The sequence below is a fragment of the Mycteria americana genome (genome assembly GCF_035582795.1).
Source record: "Mycteria americana isolate JAX WOST 10 ecotype Jacksonville Zoo and Gardens chromosome Z unlocalized genomic scaffold, USCA_MyAme_1.0 Scaffold_18, whole genome shotgun sequence".
NCBI classification, from domain to species: Eukaryota; Metazoa; Chordata; class Aves; order Ciconiiformes; family Ciconiidae; genus Mycteria; species Mycteria americana.
Window position 1 is genome coordinate 4030952 of NW_027445436.1, and position 22943 is coordinate 4053894.

The 22943-nt window shown below is 37.9% G+C and overlaps 1 protein-coding gene across 24 annotated transcripts in view; it reads left to right on the forward strand.

Annotated features, from left to right (window-relative positions):
* The window catches only part of LOC142402959 (adenomatous polyposis coli protein-like), a 185389-nt gene that overhangs the window by 147223 nt on the left and 15223 nt on the right, over positions 1 to 22943 (forward strand). For 22 of the 24 annotated variants that reach the window (XM_075488939.1, XM_075488952.1, XM_075488937.1 and 19 more), the window contains 6 exons: positions 1622 to 1726; positions 6299 to 6421; positions 10048 to 10426; positions 11714 to 11809; positions 12694 to 12833; positions 15179 to 15256. In XM_075488939.1, coding sequence (XP_075345054.1) covers positions 1622 to 1726; positions 6299 to 6421; positions 10048 to 10426; positions 11714 to 11809; positions 12694 to 12833; positions 15179 to 15256 — 921 coding nt within the window. The remainder of the gene's footprint in view (positions 1 to 1621; positions 1727 to 6298; positions 6422 to 10047; positions 10427 to 11713; positions 11810 to 12693; positions 12834 to 15178; positions 15257 to 22943) is intronic. The other 2 variants (XM_075488957.1, XM_075488955.1) reach the window with 1 other exon arrangement.

A 22943-nucleotide genomic window follows, 5' to 3' on the forward strand; every position in this document is an offset into this window, starting at 1 on the left:
ACCAAAATTTTTTTAGTCATTGTATTAGCAGCAATAACAATATAATTTCATACACACTGATAGAGATGGTAAGTTAAAAGTACGGATCAGGTTTAAAAGAATAACAACATTGTATCTCCTAAAATATTTTGAGAGTTTTGCCTTGCGGTTATTCATCTTCTATACTTAAACATATAATATTAAGGAAAGCGTTACTAATTACAAGTTTCGATTTTTTCATGTTATTACTTTGTTTAATGTTCCTGTGTTCTTTGAAGTATCTTCTTCCACTACTTAAACTGTATAGATTTCGTTTTTTAATGTTTATTTCTAAATTATTATTTCACATGTATTTAATCAGTTAGTTACCGGTTTCTTAAATCCTTCTGGTTGTTAAATATTTTCTGGATTTGAGACTAATGTTTTTATATGAATAAAAGAAATTAAGAGTGCATGCCAGTGGTATTGTATGAGTGTGTTCACCATTTTTTCAGGTAATGAAAGAAGTTTTAGTATATGTACATTGAAGAGAAGTATGTTTCTGCTAGATGTTACAGAGAAATTTGCATAAAGCAAGATGAAGCACACTATGCTGTCATAGGCTGGACTGCTCATAAAAATTGTAAAGCCCCATAGAAATGGAATTTGATAAACCAAGTATAGTTATGCAAATGAAATGAGAGGGATACAAGAGAGTATTGTCTGTTATGGTAGTAGCCTCTGAGCCAGAAAAATGAGGCTTGGCATCAAAACTAATATTATAAGAATAATCCTGCTTTGGAGATAAGGTAATACCTTTTGAATTTCAGACTTCAAGCCAGTTCCAAGGACAGAACGGTTTATGTCACTCTGAAAAACTGGAACATTCTAAACAAATTAGTGGATGATGTTGGACACTTTACACAGTATTCTGCTCAGTTATTCTATTTGCTTTATTAAGGAAATATATAAAGCCCTATTTTTGGTGTTGATCTCGTGATCTCTCTGAGTGGATGTGACAACAGTTTAATTTTCATGTAGTTGTATCAAAAATTGGATCGCCTTAAGAAACTGGAACATGTGTCTGTACTAGGTTGCTGTATCGTTTGCATTAATTTTTATAAAATATGATTAGGTTGATCAGTAGCAGATTATTTAAATTTTATTTGCATCAAAGTGGTTACTCCTGCATTGTTTGTCATTAAAATGTAGAAAGATTCGTACTATATGTGTACCCTTCTGTTCACCCAGAAAGTGTTTGTGTTTGAATGGGAATCTTAATTTAACTGTGCTAGCCTTGTCTCCAAGTAAATGCACAGATCACATGACATTGCAGAGAAGACAGTTTTTTGCTCCAATTCTGTTACATTTCTGATAGTGATGTGAGCACAGATGGTAGAGAATGGTGTTTCTGTGTCTCACAGCAAATCCTTTGTCTTGCAGGACTATAATCCTGAGAGGACATGCTTTGCTTTCATCTTGCAGTTTTTCTAAGATGCTCTGTCTCAGCTGTTAATTATTGAGGCTAAGAGTTATGAAATACAAAGCACTACTCAATGGTTTTGTAAAGATACAGCACTGATGCATTTATAGTTTAGACAGCTTTGAATGTTAAAGTGTACTTCATTTCTGTATATAATTTCATACACTCTTGTATTAACAGCGGGCACCTCAAAGCAAGCATGATGCGGGTTCCCATGATACAGAGAGGCACAATGAAGGTCAAGGAACAGCAGAAATCAGCATAGCAACTACTGGTACTGGTCAGGTAAATTGATTATTTTCTATGTTGATAGTATAATTAAATACTTGAAATGTACAATGCTTATATTTTGGTATATACCTTATTGTGTTTGTATGCCTGTTCATTTTTAAAAGATTTACACTTTTCTTCATTCCATCTGGAAGTGAGAAAATTTCTTGTATTTATTAGAAAGAAATGTTTTAATAGGATGAAGTGTAAACATTCCATAATGCAAGGAGCCGTTTTCTTTTATTTAAATGATTAATGAGCCTAATACTAAGAAACAAATAAAAAGAATTACTATAGAAAATGTATTTTATTCTAGGTGAACTGTAATATTAGAAGTATGGTTTAATTATGGGAAATTGCTCAAAATTTCACTTGAGAAATTATCACTGAAATATCAGTGATTTTAAAAACGAAAATAATCAAATGGCAGGTTTATCAGTAATATTTTGTTAATATTATTTCAGATAAAGCTTTGAAACAGTATTATCAATGAGATAATCTGGAAGTATGCTGAAGAATTATGTAAATGCTTTTAAATAATCTTTCATTGTCATTCCTTTTATTAGTGAAACACATTAGCACTGTGTGGGGGCTACGTTAAATTCTTCTTTACTTATCTTTTTATATTAATATTTTTGCAAGTTTGGGACCTCTTTCTTTGGATAAAAATACTGTAACTATTTATCATGCATGGATAAAAATACTGTAACTATTTATCATGCACTAATTAATGTTCATTCACTTAATCTCCAACTGTAGCTGAGACATTCACATTAGTAATTTGGGCTCTTAAAACTTCACACTATAAATTTGATCATTTAATTCATTTGTAAAATATTTGTGCTACTTTAGGGAAGTAGAATTATTTAAATCCTTCTGAAAGTATCCTGTACAAGAAGATTTATCAGAAAGAATATAAATTGTTGTTTGGCTTGAGTGTTTAATTTGATTTAACATTAAGCATAGCCCATACTTTTGCTTTTGAAAGATATTTGATCACCATTTTGAATTAAGTTCTCTCTGCTATATCTGAACAGTTGCTTGAGGCTCTCACTCTAATTCTTATGACAGCTTTATTGCTTGGTGTTGTGGTTTAACCCGGCAGGCAGCTAAACACCACACAGCCGTTCGCTCACTCCCCCACAGTGGGATGGGGGAGAGAATCAGGAAAAAAAAAAAGGTAAAACTCATGGGTTGAGATAAAGACAATTTAATATGACAGAAAAGGAAGGGAAAATAATAATGATAAAAGAATATACAAAACAAGTGATGCACGATGCAATTGCTCACCACCCACTGACCGATGCCCAACCAGTTCCCGAGCAGTGGACCCCCGAGCAGCAGACCCCCGGCCAGCTTTTCCCCTAGTTTATATACTGAGCATGACATCATATGGTATGGAATATCCCTTTGGTCAGTTGGGGTCGGCTGTCCCGGCTGTGTCCCCTTCCAGCTTCTTGTGCACCCCCAGCCTACTCGCTGGTGGGGCGGTGTGAGAAGCAGGAAAAGGCCTTGACTCTGTGTAAGCACTGCTCAGCAACAACTAAAACATCCCTGTGTTATCAACATTATTCTCATCCTAAATCCAAAACACAGCACTAGGAAGAAAATTAACTCTGTCCCAGCCGAAACCAGGACACTTGGGAAAAAAATTAATTCAGTGCTGCTTTGGGGCTGAAAGCATAATGTATTTAAATAATTGATGCATTGTGGCTGTATTTTCTTTCTTGACTGTATGAATCAGGAGTTATTTTGGACAACAGATATTTTACAAGGAAGGAAGAAGGGATTCTCATTATGCAAGACATTATGCAAGTAGACGATTCATTCATTCTTCATTTGAGGTTTTATGTTTAGGATTTGAGCAATTTTGAACTTTGCCTCATTAAAATATTTAAAACATTTGTATTCTTTCCTCCTGGAGGTTGATAGATCCAGGGCTCTGAATCTGTGTTCTAAGAGACATCTGGGGATTATTTACTTTTAGGGCAAGTCCAGAGACAGAAGGCTTAATAGATAGGGCATAGCATTTATTTCTGATAAACCAGCTCAATATACTTTGTTTCTTTGAACAATCACTATTAAGTGGAGTGCAAAAAGTTTTAACTGAATAATTTGGGGCTAATTGGTTTTGTAGTCATATGAGCAATGCTAATTGAAAATTTGCCAATTGAAGAAAGGATTTTTTGGGATTCAGCTATGTCCTTTTCTGTACCATCTTACAGCTATCTTCTCTTCTGTTCCATTATGCTCACTATTCTGCCACTGTAGTGAAATTTATTCAAACATTTATTTTGCAAATTTTGTAAAGTAATTCAATGAGGTATTCTATTTTATTAATAAAATATGCCACAAAATAAGGAACACAACCTGACTGACAGAGTAAATAGCAAGTATAGTACAACAAACAACAAGTGAAAGACAGGAAAGTATAAAAAGAGAAAACAAGATGAAGTAGAAGGATAGGAAAAGATTTGGAAAGAGAAGGTTCTACACAAGAAGGGTCCATGTACATATCTGTCATTTTCCAGTTTCTCAGATGAATGGCTACACATTTCTTATACTACTTCTTCCATATCAGTCTTTAGGAGCCAGTAAGAAAGGTAATTGCATTTAATTCGGTCCTCCTGGCATTCTCAAAGTAGTAAGACCAAAAATTATGGCTTTGAAGGAAATAGTTATTTGGATCAAAGTTGATACCGTTTTTTAGAAACAATAGGAAAAGTATGCTATTTCTGTCTAAACTATGCTGGACTTTAATAGGTAGTGCTCCAAACTTGCATCTTTTTTTCCTTCTTGGATAAAATGAGCATATTGAACTTAAGAGTGGAGAATTTTGGCATGTACATATACGAAACCTGTAATCCTCTGAATGTAATCTGAGGTCAAGATGATATTAATGAATTAATGATATTAAAAATCTTAGGGTTCTTTCCCATATTCATAGCACTGCAGATTATTAAAGTGAAATAATTTAGGAAGTCTAATATAGTTTTCATTCTAAGCTTTACATTTTTCAAATTTTCCCATCCATAACAGCAAAAAGAAGTGCTTGTTTACATAGGAAATATATATTGGAATAAAATAATGTGTGAATTTAAATCATTCTAGTTGTACTTATTTAGTATCCAATGCTAATACTTATTCTGGAATATGCATGAAATGTTCTGGATTCAAATGGAGAATGCAATGAGTCTGTTTAAATATTCCACTATAACTAGAATTTTTTCTGTTATAATTTCTACCAGAAATTAAAAGTCAGTAGATTAAAAGACCTGTGTCTTTAAAATAGTATACATTATTTTGTACATGACTTTTTAAATGTCACTGATATGGTCCAGTAATATTTATGATTTTTGTAGGAGTTTGCTTCTGTGATTCCTTCACAGTTAGCGTTTAACAGTTAGAATATGAAGTAATTTTTCAACTTCTGGAGTTTATTTTTTATTTGGGCTGTTTTGTTAAGAGGACAAACATATGATTCCAGATAAATATTTATCATATTACCACCTATTTTGATCACAATGGGTAACATATTCACCTAGGTATATATAAAAGGATTAAGAACTCTTAGGAAATTGTGTCTTCCTTCTATTAGAGCTGATACAGGAAAAAGTCACTTAATACAGTGATGTAGGCTCAGGACAATGGAATGTTGGGCAAACTTCAATATAAGAAGGCACTCAGCTCAATTTTGAGACAAAATAAAGCTCACCCAATACAGCAATGAAACAAACAGAACAATTTTCCCTTAAATTGTATACTATTCAAATGTATTTTTAAGTGCCCCAAACTGAACGGAATCTTCTTGTGAGAGAGGGACATAGTAAAGGAAGCTTCACAGACAGGAAGCAGATAAAAAGAAAGAACTAAACACACACCCACAGCCACACCCACAAAAACACCACTCCAAAGAAGAGTGTGAGAAGATAAAAGGGGGGGGGGCATGTAAGTACACAAAATAGATTAAAAAGGGCAAAGATGTTAATAATTGGGTGTTGTTACAATAGGTAGAAACATGCTATCTACCATAGTTTCTAGAGAAATTGCAGCAAATAACGTCAGCATTATTTTATAGCTTTTCATTAAAAAATAGAAGATTCATCCACCTGTGATTTGCTTTTGATAAAGACAAGTTCAAGTAGGTTACTCCTTGTCAAGATGAATCTCTCCTTGTCAATTCCTGCATATCTGATGGTGGTCTGAAGGTAGTACAGGCTTATTCCTACTCACTATATAATCTGACCTAAAAGTAGACGCTACTTTTTTCTCCCTCTGTAAAAATCATAATTCAGTTTGTTGCCGAGTCCAGTTCTCCTTTTTCTTGGTGAAAATAATTATAAAATACTTCCATTGAAAATATAACTTCTTTGAGGTTGAATTTAGGGGGAAAATGGATAATAAAACCCAGTTTAACAGTGACATCTAAGTTATGTCGGGGTGGGGGGACCTAACTTAACCAAAATACATGCTGACAGTTCATTATTATAAATATGATTTCATCATCCAAGGCTGAAACTGATTTAGGCAATAGTTGGTATTGCAGTTAGACTTTGTGTTATACTGAGTTGTTGTTTAAATTTTTAGGGTTCTGCTGCTCGAATGGACCATGAGACAGCCAGTGTTATGAATTCTAGTAATAACTATTCTGTTCCTCGCAGACTGACAAATCATCTGGGTACCAAGGTAACCGAAGATTACAAACCACAGGTCGCTAATGCTACATTTTTACTAATACAATAACCTCATTGTTTCTGCCAATAGTGCCAATATTAGCTGAATGATCAATAAGGAAAATTTGATTGCAAGAAATTATTTGAGTACCTGAAAAACTTGTGATGTTGATGCATAATCCATTATGAAAACTAACCCTTTTAAAAGCAGTTCTTGGAATACTTTACTGGAGTCTGAGTCCTCAAAACAGATGGCGTTGCTAAGAAATTTAATTTTTAAAAAAAGTTACGTAAGCCCTTGATGGTAATAAATGTCTGTTCATTGTCTCTATAGTAATTCAGATAATACAACATAGAATAATGGAGAATTGAAAATGCTCGTCGTGACTAAAATATTTTAATTGACTAATCACTGAAAATAGGAAATGTGAAGGGACTTTAAGGAGATCATCTAATATATCTCTCAGTAATGCATTAATTTTATCAAGAGCATTCTTGACAGCACGTGAAAGCTGTCTAACCTATTGTTAAAAGCTTTAATGATAAACAATCTCTATCAATTTTTTTCAGTTTTTACTATTAAAATTTTTAATATCTAAACTAAATCTCCTTAGCTGCAATTTCCTTTTTCTCAATGGAAATAGGAGGTACTCTTTCCATCTTTTGAAGCAACCTTTTATATATCTGCAGTGTATTCTAAAAAGTTACTGAAAAAAACTAGAGATGAAGCTTGATATACAATAGAGAGTGTACTCAAGATATACAAGCAGCATGAAGAAAGAAAAAAAGGTCAAATCTATAAGACACAATTGAGTCCCTGAACCACTGAAGTTTATACTATCTCTGACATCAGCAGCAATATAGGTATTATCAATGTGGTGCTGATCCCAGTCTTCTGGGAAACAGGACCTTGACATAGTATTAAGTTATGCTGGACTTTAAAACAGTGTTATGTTGTAATTTCTGCCCTTCATTGTATGCGTGCACCAAATGGAGGTGACATTAGAGTGTCTGTTTGCTACTTCCCATTATAAAGTGTAGAATTCCCAAAAGGTGCAGACAAGGGGAGAGCCCTGAATGCAGAGAAAGGGACTGAGTGTAGAAGGAAAAAGACAAATAAATAGGTCCATCTTAGTGTGCTGCAGGGTAAGAAAAGCTTGAAATTAATGCATGTGAAGAAAGGAAAGCAGTAGAGATTTTAAGCATTTACAGATGCAAAAAGAGATGCCTCTGTGTGTAGTGTATATATAAAGAATATATGTATATATTTTAGAGTTTTTCCTGTAGTATATGTGCCACAAATCTGGAGGCCAAATTTTGATGGCTTCTATAGCTTTATTCTCTGACAAAAAGATTTATCTTCCAAACCTAAATAACTGTGGACTAAAGCTGCTGCTTAAAATGTCTGTCAAGAGGCATGCATAAAGCAGACTGAATTCACTCTCATTTAAGAATCCAAGTGGATTGTCTTATTACTGTATTTGGTTTTTTTCCCAGACCAGGAAGTAAGGATCTACAGACTGGGATGCTAGGCTGTCATAAAATTGGCTCCAAGAGTATTTCAGCGGATTTTGCATGTGATCATACAATTTTATAAATTTTAAGATTCCTATTGCTTCAGCAATTCTAGTATTTAGAAAAATGCATGTTAACAGACTTATTGCTTAGTCTACCCACCGCTATCCATTTTTTTTTATAACTCAGTATTTGTACTCATCTTCAGAGACATTAGAATAGTCTCTGAAGAAACCAAATAAAATAATTCATTGGTCTGGTAACCAGTGCAAAAATGTAGTTATTATTAGAAAACTTTGTATAACAGTCTGCAAGTCTCATTTCTTCCTTAGTAGGTATATTTTAAAGAAACACACACACTGCTACTTTGCAATTCCCTTTGATAGTTTCTTTATGTTGTGCTATGATTTTGAAATTTGCTGTATTCTTGGCTTTAGAAGTTTGGGGTTTCTAGATAGTATCTAATATTACCTTGTACATCATATTGTTCTACTAAAAGTTCACTAAAAGATCCAAACACATTTGTCAATCTAAAGCTATTACTAAAGAAAACAGAATGCAAAAGACAAACCAAATAGTGCATTGACCACTATATTATATGGCAGCCAAAGGAACCCCTCAAAAATTGCTATTTTTTAATTTGAAATTTGGTTGCTCTGAGTTAAATGTGTAATGCTGGTTTTTCATGGCTTGATTTAGTTGTACAAATGCTTAGTACTTTATACTGTATGTATTAAATGATAATTTGTTTGCTCCATTGATTTTATCCCTGTAAACTTGAAGAAAGTGTTAAATTAACTCTTCAATTTTGCATTAGCTGTAAATCATCTGGCCTATATGCAAATCATTCATCATAACAAAAATTCATTGGTTAATTTGAAATAGTTTTAATGGAAAACATTAAAATATGTGTAAGATTTTTTAGCACAACGTATGTTAAAAATTAATGTAATCAATCTTATCTTGTCTGGAGTAACTGTATTTAATGCCATACATCAAATAATTTTTCACTGAAGAGCATCTTTTCATGAAAGTATGATTCATACAGAACATACTCTTCTGACATAAAATTAATTTTAAATATATTCCTGCATTCTCACACTAAAGCACTTTCATTAGTATGTTTCTTTAATCCTTGTGTGCAATGGAAAGTTAGAAGTCTTTGCCATTAGTCTTGCAGATTAATACAGTTAGATATAATTAGCACCCAGTTATTCTAGCCATTTAACCACTAAGTGAAATTTATTAAGATTATAAATGGTGAAGAACTAATAGCGCTTATTTAATTATTTTGAAGTAGTACAAAACTGGGTGACGGATGGATTGAGAGCAGCCCTGTAGAGAAGGACTTGGGGATATGAAGTAGATGAAAAATTGGACATGAGCCGTCACTGTGTGCTTGCAGCCCAGAAAGACAATCATATCCTGGGCTGCATCAAAAGAAGCGTAGCCAGCAGGTCAAGGGAGGTGATTCTCCCCCTCCACTCCACTCTTGTGAGACCCCACCTGGAGTATGGCATCCAGCTCTAGAGTCCTCAGTACAAGAAAGACATGGACCTGTTGGAGCAGGTCCAGAGGAGGGCCACAAAAATGATCAGAGGGCTGGAACACCTCTCCTATGAGGAAAGGTTGAGAGAGTTGGGGTTGTTCAGCCTGGAGAAGAGAAGGCTCCAGGGAGACCTTCTTGCAGCCTTTCAATATATAAAGGGGGCTTATGAGAAAGACAGGGATAGGCTTTTTACCAGGGCCTGTTGTGACAGGACAAGGGGCAAAGGTTTTAAACTGAAAGAGGGTAGATTTAGATTGGATAAAAGGAAGAATTTTTTTACAATGAGGGTGGTGAGGCACTGGAACAGGTTGCCCAGAGAAGTTGTGGATGCCCCATCATTGGAAGTGTTCAAGGTCAGGCTGGACGGGGCTTTGAGCAACCTGATCTAGTGAAAGATGTCCCTGCCCATGGTAGGGGGCTTGGAACTAGATGGTCTCTTCCAACCCAAACCATTCTATGGTTCTATGATTCTATGAAATTCTTGCACCATTATATAAATAAATTTTCTTTTTTGCTCATGCATGCTATTGAGAACTTTGTTTTAATTTGATATGTATTTTTTTAATGTAATTGTATTTTTAAAATCATTTGACCTGCAGGTGGAAATGGTGTATTCATTATTGTCGATGCTTGGTACTCATGATAAAGATGACATGTCACGAACATTGCTAGCGATGTCTAGCTCCCAAGACAGCTGCATAGCTATGCGTCAGTCTGGATGTCTTCCTCTCCTCATCCAGCTTTTACATGGCAATGATAAAGACTCTGTGTTGTTAGGAAATTCCCGTGGTAGTAAAGAGGCCCGTGCCAGAGCCAGTGCAGCACTGCATAACATCATTCACTCCCAGCCCGATGATAAGCGAGGCAGACGGGAAATCCGTGTGCTTCATCTCTTGGAGCAAATCCGTGCTTACTGTGAAACGTGTTGGAAATGGCAGGAGGCACATGAAGAAGGCATGGACCAAGACAAAACCCCAAGTAGGTTCTGTAAACTGTATAAAGATGTTTAAAAGATATTTTGAAAGCAGCGAATTTACAAAAAATTCAGCTTTAATCTGACTTCTTGTTGAATGTATGTAAGGTTTCTTTTATTTTTATATTTACTCATGTATATTCAAGTTGAAGTAGTATCAGGAAATAGTATCCATTATAGATATGATATCTCATTTATAAACTTGTTCTTTAAATCATAGGCTTTGGTATCCTTTCCAGATATAATTCTAGTGTTTTATATTTATAATCTACAAATTAAACATAAATTTCTACTCATTGCTATTTTACATTTGAATGGATAATGAAATATATCTAAATAAATAATCCCAAATTGCCAGATGTATTCAGAAGATAAAAGTTTCATCTAGGAAAGGGATAGAGGGCACAAATTAAATAATCTCAGTCTATTCAGTATAATGTGAACTATTATTTAGAATGTGATACATAAGAAATAGTTCAGTGTTAAAATACCAGAGAAGTGACAATTTAAGTGAATTGGAGTTTTCTCACATAACAGTTGTTTTTTAAAAAAAAAACAATGTAACCTTCTGGATTACTCAATAACTGCTTTTCTGAAGTAAGGGAGAATTAAAGTTGCCATTTTGTAAATATATGCTGTAGACATCTATATCAGAAGTACTACTGAAATCAGTGGGCTCTGGTTTGGATGTTGGATTTTACTGCAAGAATCATTTTGTAGAAGTGGATCTCTGAATAAGATGTACCAATACAATTTGTGCTTTAGGGGAAGTCTAGCTCAAAAAATTATGAACTTAAAAAGTTCTGTTATGAAACAAAGGTCTTAATTAACCATTCATAAGGACATCACACCCAAAGAAACAGCTTCACCTTAGGTGTTGTATTATTTAATGCTGCCAGAAAATTTAAACTTACTGATTTGTTTCACTAAGATTATTATTTTTCCAAATTAATTAGATAACTTTTTTGTACTTGAAGTCATATTTTTTACTTAATACATACATTCAGAATTCTCCCTAAATTCTTTTCCATAATGAATCTTTTCAGCTTCAAGTATATTTCTAGTACATATATGTAATCCTGGTTGTATGTGCACATATTCAAGCCTCTGTGTACTCACATTTATTAGTAATGTTCTTAATTAGCTGTCTTTCTTGAGTTACTGGGAAGATACAAACCCTGAAAAAAACCTGCACTTTATTTATTTTAAGATTAGATTCTCTTTGGAAAGCTTATGATCTAGACAAAATTATACACCTAAGAAATACTAATAGTTACCTATTTCCTGATCAGTGCCAGCTCCAGTTGATCATCAAATCTGTCCTGCAGTGTGTGTTTTGATGAAACTTTCATTTGATGAAGAACACAGGCATGCCATGAATGAGCTTGGTAAGACTAAATGTGTTTCTCTGACTTCCTTTGAGATGCTTCCTGAAAATGCAGACGTTCCTTTCTTGTATACCTCACTGAATATGTGGCTTTTTTTTTTGTTAACCACTAGTTTAAACTCTGATTGATGCAGTTTAAATTAACTTATAGCTAGACTATTTCCTAGTGGACGGGTTGTTATGCTAGTTACTCTTATATCTATCTGGCATGAGCTGTGATTTTTGGAAGGGTATTCGTATCCTGGAAATATTTGCAATTTTAGAAGTATTGGACTTATTATGGAGACTACTTTCTGAGGTTTTTTTGAATCATGAGTTAAACATTGGTTCCTGTATAACAGCCTGAATGCTTTAGTCCATCTTCAGTGAATTCCGTGCATGTAAGTTTCCTTAATTTGCCACTTTTCATTATCAATGAAAAAATTATATGTGTTTTTTCTGGGATAATAAGATTCAGTAATAATAATTATTAAATTAATAATTATCAGATGTACTGAATAACCTTTTATGTAATTGGTGTGAGTTCATCAGTCAAACGTGATTTTGACTGGGTAGAATTAAAAGATGGGTGTGCTTCTTACCTCTTCATAAATGCTTCTGTTCTCATCTTCCCCCAAAATCTCGACATCATGCTACCATACCTTTCAGCTTGTACTAAGCACACAATTCAAGATCCAGAGTCAATATTTAACAGTGTATTTAAGAAATTATTATTTACCTTTCTGAGCCTTTTGGTTTTCAGTTGTTTGAGATATATTCTGTACATATGAATGCAATTTACTCCTTGATGTGTGTATACTGTATTCTTGATATTAGGATTGAAATTTATTATTAGTAGTAGTATTGTTTATTATTACTCATTTTATTATTTATTTATTTTTAAAGGAGGTTTGCAGGCCATTGCAGAACTGTTGCAAGTGGATTGTGAAATGCATGGACTTACAAATGACCACTATAGTGTTACATTAAGGAGGTATGCTGGAATGGCTCTGACAAACTTGACTTTTGGAGATGTGGCAAACAAGGTAAAATAGAATTTCAAACATACAATAATTTCAGTTCATAGCTGTGTTTGACTTGTAGTTCTCAGAAAGGTGATGAAAATCTCTGGGATAGGATATTGCATTTCTGGGATAGATATTGCATTTCAGCTCGACACAGAAATTCCCCCAAAACTTTGCCATTCCATCCTGTTCCTAACACAGAGCACAAACTGAATGTTATATCATAAAAGTATAGTATCAGCTTTTGTATTAAATTAAGTTACTTCTATTTTGTCACTGAAAGTAAAGATTTTATCTATTGGCTTTATTTTTGTGTAAACAATATGCTAGATCTTTCCATAATGTACCAATGATTATGGATAATAGATTTTTCTGGGGATTTTGAACTAAACCTGTTAATTTAGTCAAATTTTGTAAAGTTATCACTTATTTACTAATATTATTACTGTCTGACAAATTTTTGCAAATCTCTTCAGCCTGGATCCTCTTTCTTAAATGTTTGGTGCATGTCTGGCTCATAATGGGTGCTATTTCAAATGACTGGAGAAAACAGATTCCCTAATTTCTACAAAGGACTTCGCTTTCAAAAGATACAAAGTTTTAATAATTTCTTGCCCCAGAGTTTTCCAAGACATGGATCTTCAAATAACTTCATTCTGACAAGACTTTTATATTTCTACTCTAATGGAAGACACTTCAAGAGTGAATGAAAATTCCATCCCAACAAGCAGAAAGTCAAGCAAAAACGCCAGGAGGCCTGCATGGATGAACAAAAGAGCTCCTGACAAAACTCAGATATGAAAAGGAAGTATACAGAAGGTGGAAGCAGAGACAGTTAACCTGACAGGAATATAGAGACACTGTCTGAGCTTGCAGAGACGTGGTTAGGAAAGCCAAAGCCCACCTGGAGCCGAATATGGTGAGGGATGTCAAAGGCAACAAGAAGGGCTTCTATAAGTACATAAGTGACAAAAAGAAGACTAGGGAAAATGTGGGCCTGCTGCTGAAGGAGACAGGGACCTGGTGACACAGATCATCATAGAAAAGCTGATGAGGTATGGGCTGGATGAGCAGACAGTGAGGTGGACTGAGAACTGGCTGAACAGCCGGGCCCAGAGGGTGCTGATCAGTGGCATGAAGTCTAGTTGCAGGCCAGTAACTAGCGGTGTACTCCTGTTCTGCACCAGGCAGGGGGCTGAGACTGTTTAGCCTGGAGAAGAGAAGGCTCAGGGGGGATCTCATCAATGTATATAAATACCTGAAGGGAGGGTGCAAAGAAGACAGAGCCAGGCTCTTTTCAGCGGTGCCCAGGGACAGAACAAGAGGTAACGGGCACAAACGGAAACACAGGAGGTTCCATCTGAACATCAGGAAAGACTTTTTCACTGTGAGGGTGACCGAGCACTGGAACAGGTTGCCCAGGGAGGTCGTGGAGTCTCTCTCCTTGGAGATATTCAAAAGCCATCTGGACATGGTCTTGGGCAACTGGCTCCAGGTGGCCCTGCTTGAGCAGGGGAGTTGGACCAGATGATCTCTGGAGGTCCCTTGTTGGAAGCCATTCATTGTGATTCTGCAAAAATAAAACCAGATTTTATACTACTCACTTTTTGCTCCCAGTTTTAAACAGAGTGAAACAAATCCCTCCTACAAATGAAGTACTTCACAAAATACTGCCTCTTAAAATCATCTGATTAGTAATTGCTGCAAGGATGCAGTTATTTGGTTTATAGCACAAACTAAACTATTCAGTGATGTAAATGTACATGTTATCCAGCTAATGAATAATGCAGTTCTAACATACTTTTGGTTTTGAAGAATTTTTAATTGTGGTTTGTCACAAACATTTTCTAATGTAAGCCTTACAGTTTTTCAATTATTAGTGTATTCTTAAAAAGTAATTTGGTCTTCAGAAGTCAGGAATGTTGTTGTATTTGTGTCAGTCTTAAATTGTCATGTTAATTTTCATATTATGTATATTTGAAAGAAAAAGTATGATTTGAGACTCAATAGACATCAGGTAACAACACATTACCAACATACAGGTGAGTGACCAGTTTCATATCTGGGACATAGTGAAGAAGGCTTCTAAACTATTAGTGTTCCAGATTTGATCCTAGACTTGTTGTCAAAAGTATAAAATTTAGCACAATTTCACCACTTACGTATTTCCCAGAATAGAAACTGATATTTATGCTTAACATTTTAATAATTGTAGATTAAATATCTGTTATTGGAAACATTTTACTAAGCTTTTTTGAACTTCAGAGATGAATAGCTTAAAATATCAAAGAATTATGCATAATCAAGCCACCTAATGTGTCATTTAATACTCTATTTATTTTCTTTTTTCTCCTGATTCCTAACAGGCTACATTATGTTCTATGAAGGACTGCATGAGAGCTCTTGTAGCCCAATTGAAGTCTGAAAGTGAAGACTTGCAGCAGGTACTTCCTTTTGAGATGAAATATATCCTTGGCTTGCACATTTCCATCATCTTGCATCCCTTCAATTTCATTGAGTTGTATTAAAATATTGTATTTCTGCTCCCCTTTCTTTCCACTCATTTGGCCTCTCCGTGCGTTATTTTTATGCTTAAATTCGTATCTTCTTTCATGACACCAGCTGAATATGAGCCAGCAGTGTGCCCAGGTGGCCAAGAAGGACAATAGCATCCTGGCTTGTATCAAAAATAGTGTGGCCAGCAGGACTAGGGAAGTGATTGTCGCCCTGTATTCAGCACTGGTGAGGCCGCACCTCAAATACTGTGTTCGGTTTTGGGCCCCTCACTACAAGAGAGACATTGAGGTGCTGGAGCATGTCCAAAGAAGGGTAACGAAGCTGGTGAAGGGTCTAGAGCAGAAGTCTTATGAGGAGTGGCTGAGGGAACTGGGGTTGTTTAGCCTGGAGAAAAGGAGGCTCAGGGGAGACCTTATTGCTCTCTACAACTACCTGAAAGGAGGTTGCAGCGAGGTGGGTGTCGGTCTCTTCTCCCAAGTAACAAGCCATAGGACAAGAGGAAGTGGCCTCAAGTTGTGCCAGGGGAGGTTTAGATTGGATATTAGGAAAAATTTCTTCACTGAAAGGGTTATGGAGCATTGGAACAGGCTGCCCAGGGAAGTGGTTGAGTCACCATCCCTGGAGGTATTTAAAAGACATGTAGATGTGGTGCTTAGGGACATGGTTTAGTGGTGGACTTGGCAGTGTTAGGTTAATGGTTGGACTCGATGATCTTAAGGGTCTTTTGCAACCTAAATGATTCTATGATTCTATGATTTCTAGTGCTCTGTTCATAGAGTGCTTTCTCTTTTTTTAATTAGGCTACCTCTTTGAAATGTTCTATCCTTCCCAGTCTGATTCTCTTTTTTTTTGTACTCATTCTTATGTTGTCTTGTCAGCATTAACTTTGATGCAAAGTTTGTACCTGTATTTGTTCTGTAAATTATGAAGTACAACTGTGTGGTTATAAAAATGCTTAACTTGGGGTCAAATTCTGTTTTCTCACCAAAGTATATATGTAATCAGCTATAAAACTCACTTTTAATACCCTGATCTGTTAGTGGAAGTCCAGTTTTCAAGATAAGTTTGAGCAATCTGAGATTCACTGATTTAGTTTACTAGTGATAGTGCTAATGGACTAGGATTACCCTGAGGGTTAATGCAGTATTGTGGCATCTGAGGCTCCTCCTACACTAGCAGCAGATAAATAATAGACTAATAACAGTAGAGGAAGCTCTGCTTCAAAGGAGAATCCGTATGACACTTGATAAGGTTGTTCTCTTAGTACATATATACCCACTTTTTATACCAGCACCTCCTAGAGAAACTTTGTTGAAGTGTCAGCAAAGTGTTTGGTGTTCAACCAGCATGTCTCTTCCAGTTTCTCATGGTGTGTAAAGAAAAATATCCTGTAAATAAACAGTCTTTTCTTAAATCTTATAAAGTGCTTAGGGTGATCAGTTGAGAGCACAGAACTGTTCTTCAGTGGTGTGGAAGTTAAAATTATTAAATATGAAATGATAATCCACTTCAATAAATAGATAATGTAAACAAATCAGAACAGCTTTTGGAAAGGAAAACCCAGTTTTCCTCGCAGTTTGAGTGAATCATCAGAAAATAGATAAAAAACCAATTTTAAGTAAAATTGACTTTCTATCTTAAGACACTGTTGACAAAAAGAATTTCCCCACTAGTTGAGAAGCTAAGTAATTATAGTTGAGAAAATAGTTAAAATTACAATAAAGGATACTGGGTACAGTCTCTGATTTGCTATTAGGACAGATATTAAGTATATTTAGTACTCTTGAAAAGGAAGTCAACTGCGGGATGCCAGTGTTGTATAATTATTTAGATTTATCAAGATTAAAGAGGACTGTGAAGAAGTCCAGAAGTATATAAAACTTTTTAAAATAAGCAACCCAGGCAATTCATTATTTAAATAGAAAGTACTGTATGTTGGAAGAAGTAAATGCAACTGTTCATACGCATTACTACTTTTCTGAATGGTTGCAGTTCATTTAAAACAAGAGCTTGAAATCACTGTAGTGACAAGTCAACAAAAGCATCTGCTCAATATGCAGTATTTGTTTACAAAGCAAAGAATAATTTGCAATAAATGGATTTTTTTTTATTTCTGATTACCTAATGATCAAAAAAATACAGAAAAGATTTGAGATAGGTAAAATAAGTTATTTTAAACATTGAAAAATGTTTATATTGAAAGACATAAGTATTGAAAGACAGCCTGTTTTAGTCATAAACAAATGAGGACATGAGAGAGGTAAAACAACATAAGGAATGATGTAACACAGGTAAATTGTGCCAGTTACTCGTTTTTATAATTGAAATTAAAAACAACACATTTAAATTAACCACTAAATGTCAAGACCTATAGTTCAGTAATATTTTTAAAAACTTAGGGAGGGCTGAATCCGGTATCCCAACAGAGGCAAGGCTGTTGCAGCTCCACTACCCCAGATCCAACCAGTAGTGAGACTGAAAATGTATTCCCAGTAGGCACACACACACAGAGGACATGTATACACCACATGTATACTGTCGTGGTTTAGCTTCAGTCGGCAACTAAGCACCACACAGCTGCTCGCTCACCCTCCCCCGCCCCGGGGGGATGGGGGAGAGAATCTGAAGAGCAAAAGTAAGAAAACTCGTGGGCTGAGATAAGAACAGTTTAATAATTGAAATAAAATAAAATAATAATGATGATTATAATAATAATAATGATAAATCATAATGAAAAGGAAAACAACGAGAGAGAGAGAGAAGAACAAAACCCAGGGGGAAAAAAAAAACAAGTGATGCAACCGCTCACCACTCGCCGACCAATGCCCAGCCAGTTCCCAAGCAGCGATCACTGCCCCCCAGCCAAGTCCCCCCAGTTTATATACCGAGCATGACGTCATATAGTATGGAATAGCCTTTTGGCCAGTTTGGATCAACTATCCTGGCTGTGCCCCCTCCCACTTCTTGTACACCTGGCAGAGCAGGGGAAGCTGAACAGTCCTTGACTAGTGTAAACATTACTTAGCAACAACTAAAACATCAGTATGTTATGAACATTATTCTCATACTAAATGCAAAACACAGCACTATACCAGCTATTAAGAAGAAAATTAACTCCATCCCAGCCAAAACCAGGACAGTATCCACCCCTTTGGAGAGAGAGAGGATACAGAGCGCCCAACGTGGTGCACGAAGGGTTCAGATAATGACAGATCTGACCAGAGTGTGTTAACACAAATTTATTATAAGAGTTTATTACATTAGTTTAGTACTCGCTGGTCACAATGTCGATTTACTTGTTCTCAGAGTTGTGTTATGTAACACCTTACTTGCCATATATACTGTTTATCAGTATTTATGTGCTGTTTATCACCTCTGGGAGATGGATTAAGATTATCGCTTTGCTGTACTGTGTAACACTGGCTTACGCTATGATAAAATTTTTGTTTGTGAAATCAATCTCGTCTTTGTACTCAGCATTGCCTTCACCTCTGTACTTCAGGAGCCAACTATCAGAAATTAATGATAATTACACTTTTTACCTTTTCTCTTCGGAGAGACAACCTATGGGGGAGACACCTTCCTCCATCTTCCCCTTCCTCTCCAGGCTAACTACAATAGCTTTTGAGAATTTTGAATATCCTTGGGATGTTCAAACCAGCATGTTCCTATTGCTATGTCTCCTGAATGTGTTTCAGGTCTTGTTTAAGGTTAAACAACTATTTAAGAACACCATCCAGAGATCTGCCCCAAGGCTGGATAGTTATGAGTGGCAGGGTGTGTGGGATAGTACAGGCAAGTACCTAGGACGGTGGGCACCTCCAGTGTTTTGGAACTTCACCCCTGAACAAGTGCAGAATCCTGAAAAACTAGTAGAATATTTGGAAAAAGCATGCTGTCACCCTGGCAATTCTAGGGAGACACAAATCACTGAAACATGCTGGGGCCTGGCCCATGCCTACCGAGCCCTGTTCAACACTATTCAGTACCCTCAAGGGGAAGAGAAGGTCTCTGGATCTGATGACAAAACGACAGGCACTGAAGCTACTCCAGCCCCCATTGTGACAGGCACCATGGCTACTCCAGCCCCCCCTGCGACAGGCACTGCAGCTAATCCAGCCCCAGCAACAGATACTGCGGTTGAACCAGGGAACCAGACTGTGTCAGTATCAGTCGCCCCTATACACAAGAAGAAATCCTGGAGGTGAAAGTCAGCTCGATTAGAAAGGGAGGATGAAAAAGCAGGGCCATCACAAGGAGAGGAGGAGGAAGAAGAAGAATTTGTAAATGAGACGGAAACCACCCGATCCCTATCCCTGAGTGAGCTGTGAGATATGCGAAAAGATTTCAGCCGTCGTCCAGGCGAGCATGTTGTCACCTGGCTGCTCCGATGCTGGGATAACAGGGCCAGTAGCCTGGAATTAGAGGGTAAGGAAGCCAAGCAGCTGGGATCCCTTTCTAGGGAAGGGGGCATTGACAAAGCAATTGGAAAAGGGGAACCAGCCCTCAGCCTCTGGAAGCGACTCCTGTCAGCTATGAAGGAACGATATCCCTTCAAGGAAGATGTTATATGTCACCCAGGCAAATGGACCACCATGGAGAGAGGTATCCAGTACCTGAGGGAATTAGCCATGCTGGAGGTGGTTTATGGTGACCTGAACAACGAGCAGTTATCCAAAGATCCAGATGAAGTCCAGTGCATGCGACCCATGTGGTGGAAGTTGGTACGGAACACACCATCGTCATATGCCAACTCATTGGCAATACTGACCTGGAAAGACGGAGAGGGTCCAACAGTGGATGAAGCAGCTGGCCAACTCCGGGAATATGAAGAAAGTCTCTCTTCCTCCCTTGTCTCAGCTGTGGACAAACTGTCCCGGAAGGTCCAGCAATTCACAGAGAATATGTCCTACTTTCCATCTGTATGGACCAGTATCTCAGCCATTAGGAATCAGCGTTCTGCTCAAGAGAGAGAATATAGCGGGTATACACCACAGGCCACCCTGTGGTTTTACCTGCATAACCATGGAGAGGACATGAGGAAGTGGGATGGAAAACCTACCTCGACCCTAGAGTCACAGCTATGTGAGTTGCAAGGAAAAACAATCACCCAAGGGGGTTCTTCCAGGAAAATTGCTGCTCCGGTTTCCGGTGGACAGTTCCTCAGACAGAGTAGAAGGGCTGATCTTACTCCTGATTTTAATGAAGAAACTCCTGACTCGTATATACAAGAAATGGGTAATGAATACTATGACCAGGACTAGAGGGGCCCTGCCTCCAGCCAGGAGGAGGAAAGGGACAACTGGGTTCACTGGACTATGTGGATTTGATGGCCTGGCACATCAGACCCACAGGAGTATAAGGCTCTTGTAGACACCGGTGCACCGTGCACCCTAATGCCTTCAAGCTATATAGGGGCAGAATCCATCTGTATTTCTGGAGTGACAGGGGGATCCCAACAGCTAACTGTATTGGAGGCCGAAGTGAGCCTAACTGGGAATGAGTGGCAAAAGCACCCCATTGTGCCTGGCCCAGAGGCTCCGTGCATCCTTGGCATAGACTACCTCAGGAGAGGGTATTTCAAGGACCCAAAAGGGTACCAGTGGGCTTTTGGTATAGCTGCCTTGGAGACGGAGGAAATTAAACAGCTGTCTACCTTGCCTGGTCTCTCAGAGGACCCTTCTGTTGTGGGGTTGCTGAGGGTCAAAGAACAACAGGTGCCGATTGTTACCACAAGGGTGCACCGGAGGCAATATTGCACCAACCGAGACTCCCTGATTCCCATCCATGAGCTGATTCGTTGACTGGAGAGCCAAGGAGTGATCAGCAAGACTCGTTCACCTTTTAACAGCCCTATATGGCCAGTGCAAAAGTCTAATGGAGAGTGGAGACTAACAGGAGACTATTGTGGCCTGAATGAAGTCACGCCGCCGCTGAGTGCTGCCGTGCCGGACATGCTGGAACTGCAATACGAACTGGAGTCAAAAGCAGCCAAGTGGTATGCCACAATTGATATCACTAATGCATTTTTCTCAATCCCTTTGGCAGCAGAGTGCAGGCCACAGTTTGCTTTCACTTGGAGGGGCGTTCACTACACCTGGAATCGACTGCCCCAGGGGTGGAAACACAGTCCCACCATTTGCCATGGACTGATCCAGATGGCACTGGAACAGGGTGAAGCTCCGGAACATCTGCAGTATACTGATGACATCATCATGTGGGGCAATACAGCAGAAGAAGTTTTTGAGAAAGGGAAGAAAATAGTCCAGATCCTCCTGAAAGCTGGTTTTGCCATAAAACAAAGTAAGGACAAGGGATCTGCACAGGAGATCCAGGTTTTAGGACTAAAATGGCAAGATGGATGTCGTCAGATCCCAATGGATGTGATCAACAAAATAACAGCCATGTCTCCACCAACTAGGAAAAAGGAAACACAAGCTTTCTTAGGCGTTGTGGGTTTTTGGAGAATGCATATTCCAAATTACAGTCTTGATTGTAAGCCCTCTCTATCAAGTGACCTGGAAGAAGAATGTTTTCAAATGGGGCCCTGAGCAACGACAAGCCTTTGAACAAATTAAACAGGAGATAGCTCATGCAGTAGCCCTTGGGCCAGTCCAGGCAGGGCAAGATGTAAAAAATATGTTCTACACCACAGCCGGGGAGAATGGCTTTACCTGGAGCCTCTGGCAGAAAGCACCAGGGGAGACTCGAGGTTGACCCCTAGGGTTTTGGAGTTGGGGATACAGAGGATCCGAGGCCCGCTATACTCCAACTGGAAAAGAAATATTAGCAGCATATGAAGGGGTTCGAGCTGCTTTGGAAGTGGTTGGTACTGAAGCACAGCTCCTCCTGGCACCCCAACTGCCGGTGCTGGGCTGGATGTTCAAAGGGAGGGTCCCCTCTACACATCATGCAACTGATGCTACGTGGAGTAATTGGGTTGCACTGATCACACAACGGGCTTGAATAGGGAACCCCAGTCGCCCAGGAATCTTGGAAGTAATCACGGACTGGCCAGAAGGCAAAGATTTCGGAATATCGCCAGAGGAGGAGGTGATGGGTGCTGAGGAGGCCCCACTGTACAATCAACTACCAGAAAATGAGAAGCAGTATGCCCTGTTCACTGATGGGTCCTGTTGTATTGTAGGAAAGCATCAGAGGTGGAAGGCTGCTGCATGGAGTCCTATACGACAGGTGGTAGAAACTGCTGAAGGAGATGGTGAATCAAGCCAATTTGCAGAAGTAAAGGCCCTCCAGTTGGCTTTAGACATTGCTGAACGAGAAAAACGGCCACTGCTCTAGCTCTATACTGATTCATGGATGGTGACAAATGCCCTGTGGGGGTGGTTGCAGCAATGGAAACAGAACAGTTGGCAGCGCAGAGGCAAACCCATCTGGGCTGCCACATTGTGGCAAGATATTGCTGCCCAGGTAGAGAACCTGGTTGTAAAAGTACGTCACGTAGATGCTCATGTACCCAAGAGTCAGGCCACTGAGGAACATCAAAACAACCAGCAGGTGGATCAGGCTGCTAAGATTGAAGTGGCTCAGGTGGATCTGGACTGGCAACATAAGGGTGAGCTATTTATAGCTTGGTGGGCCCATGACACCTCA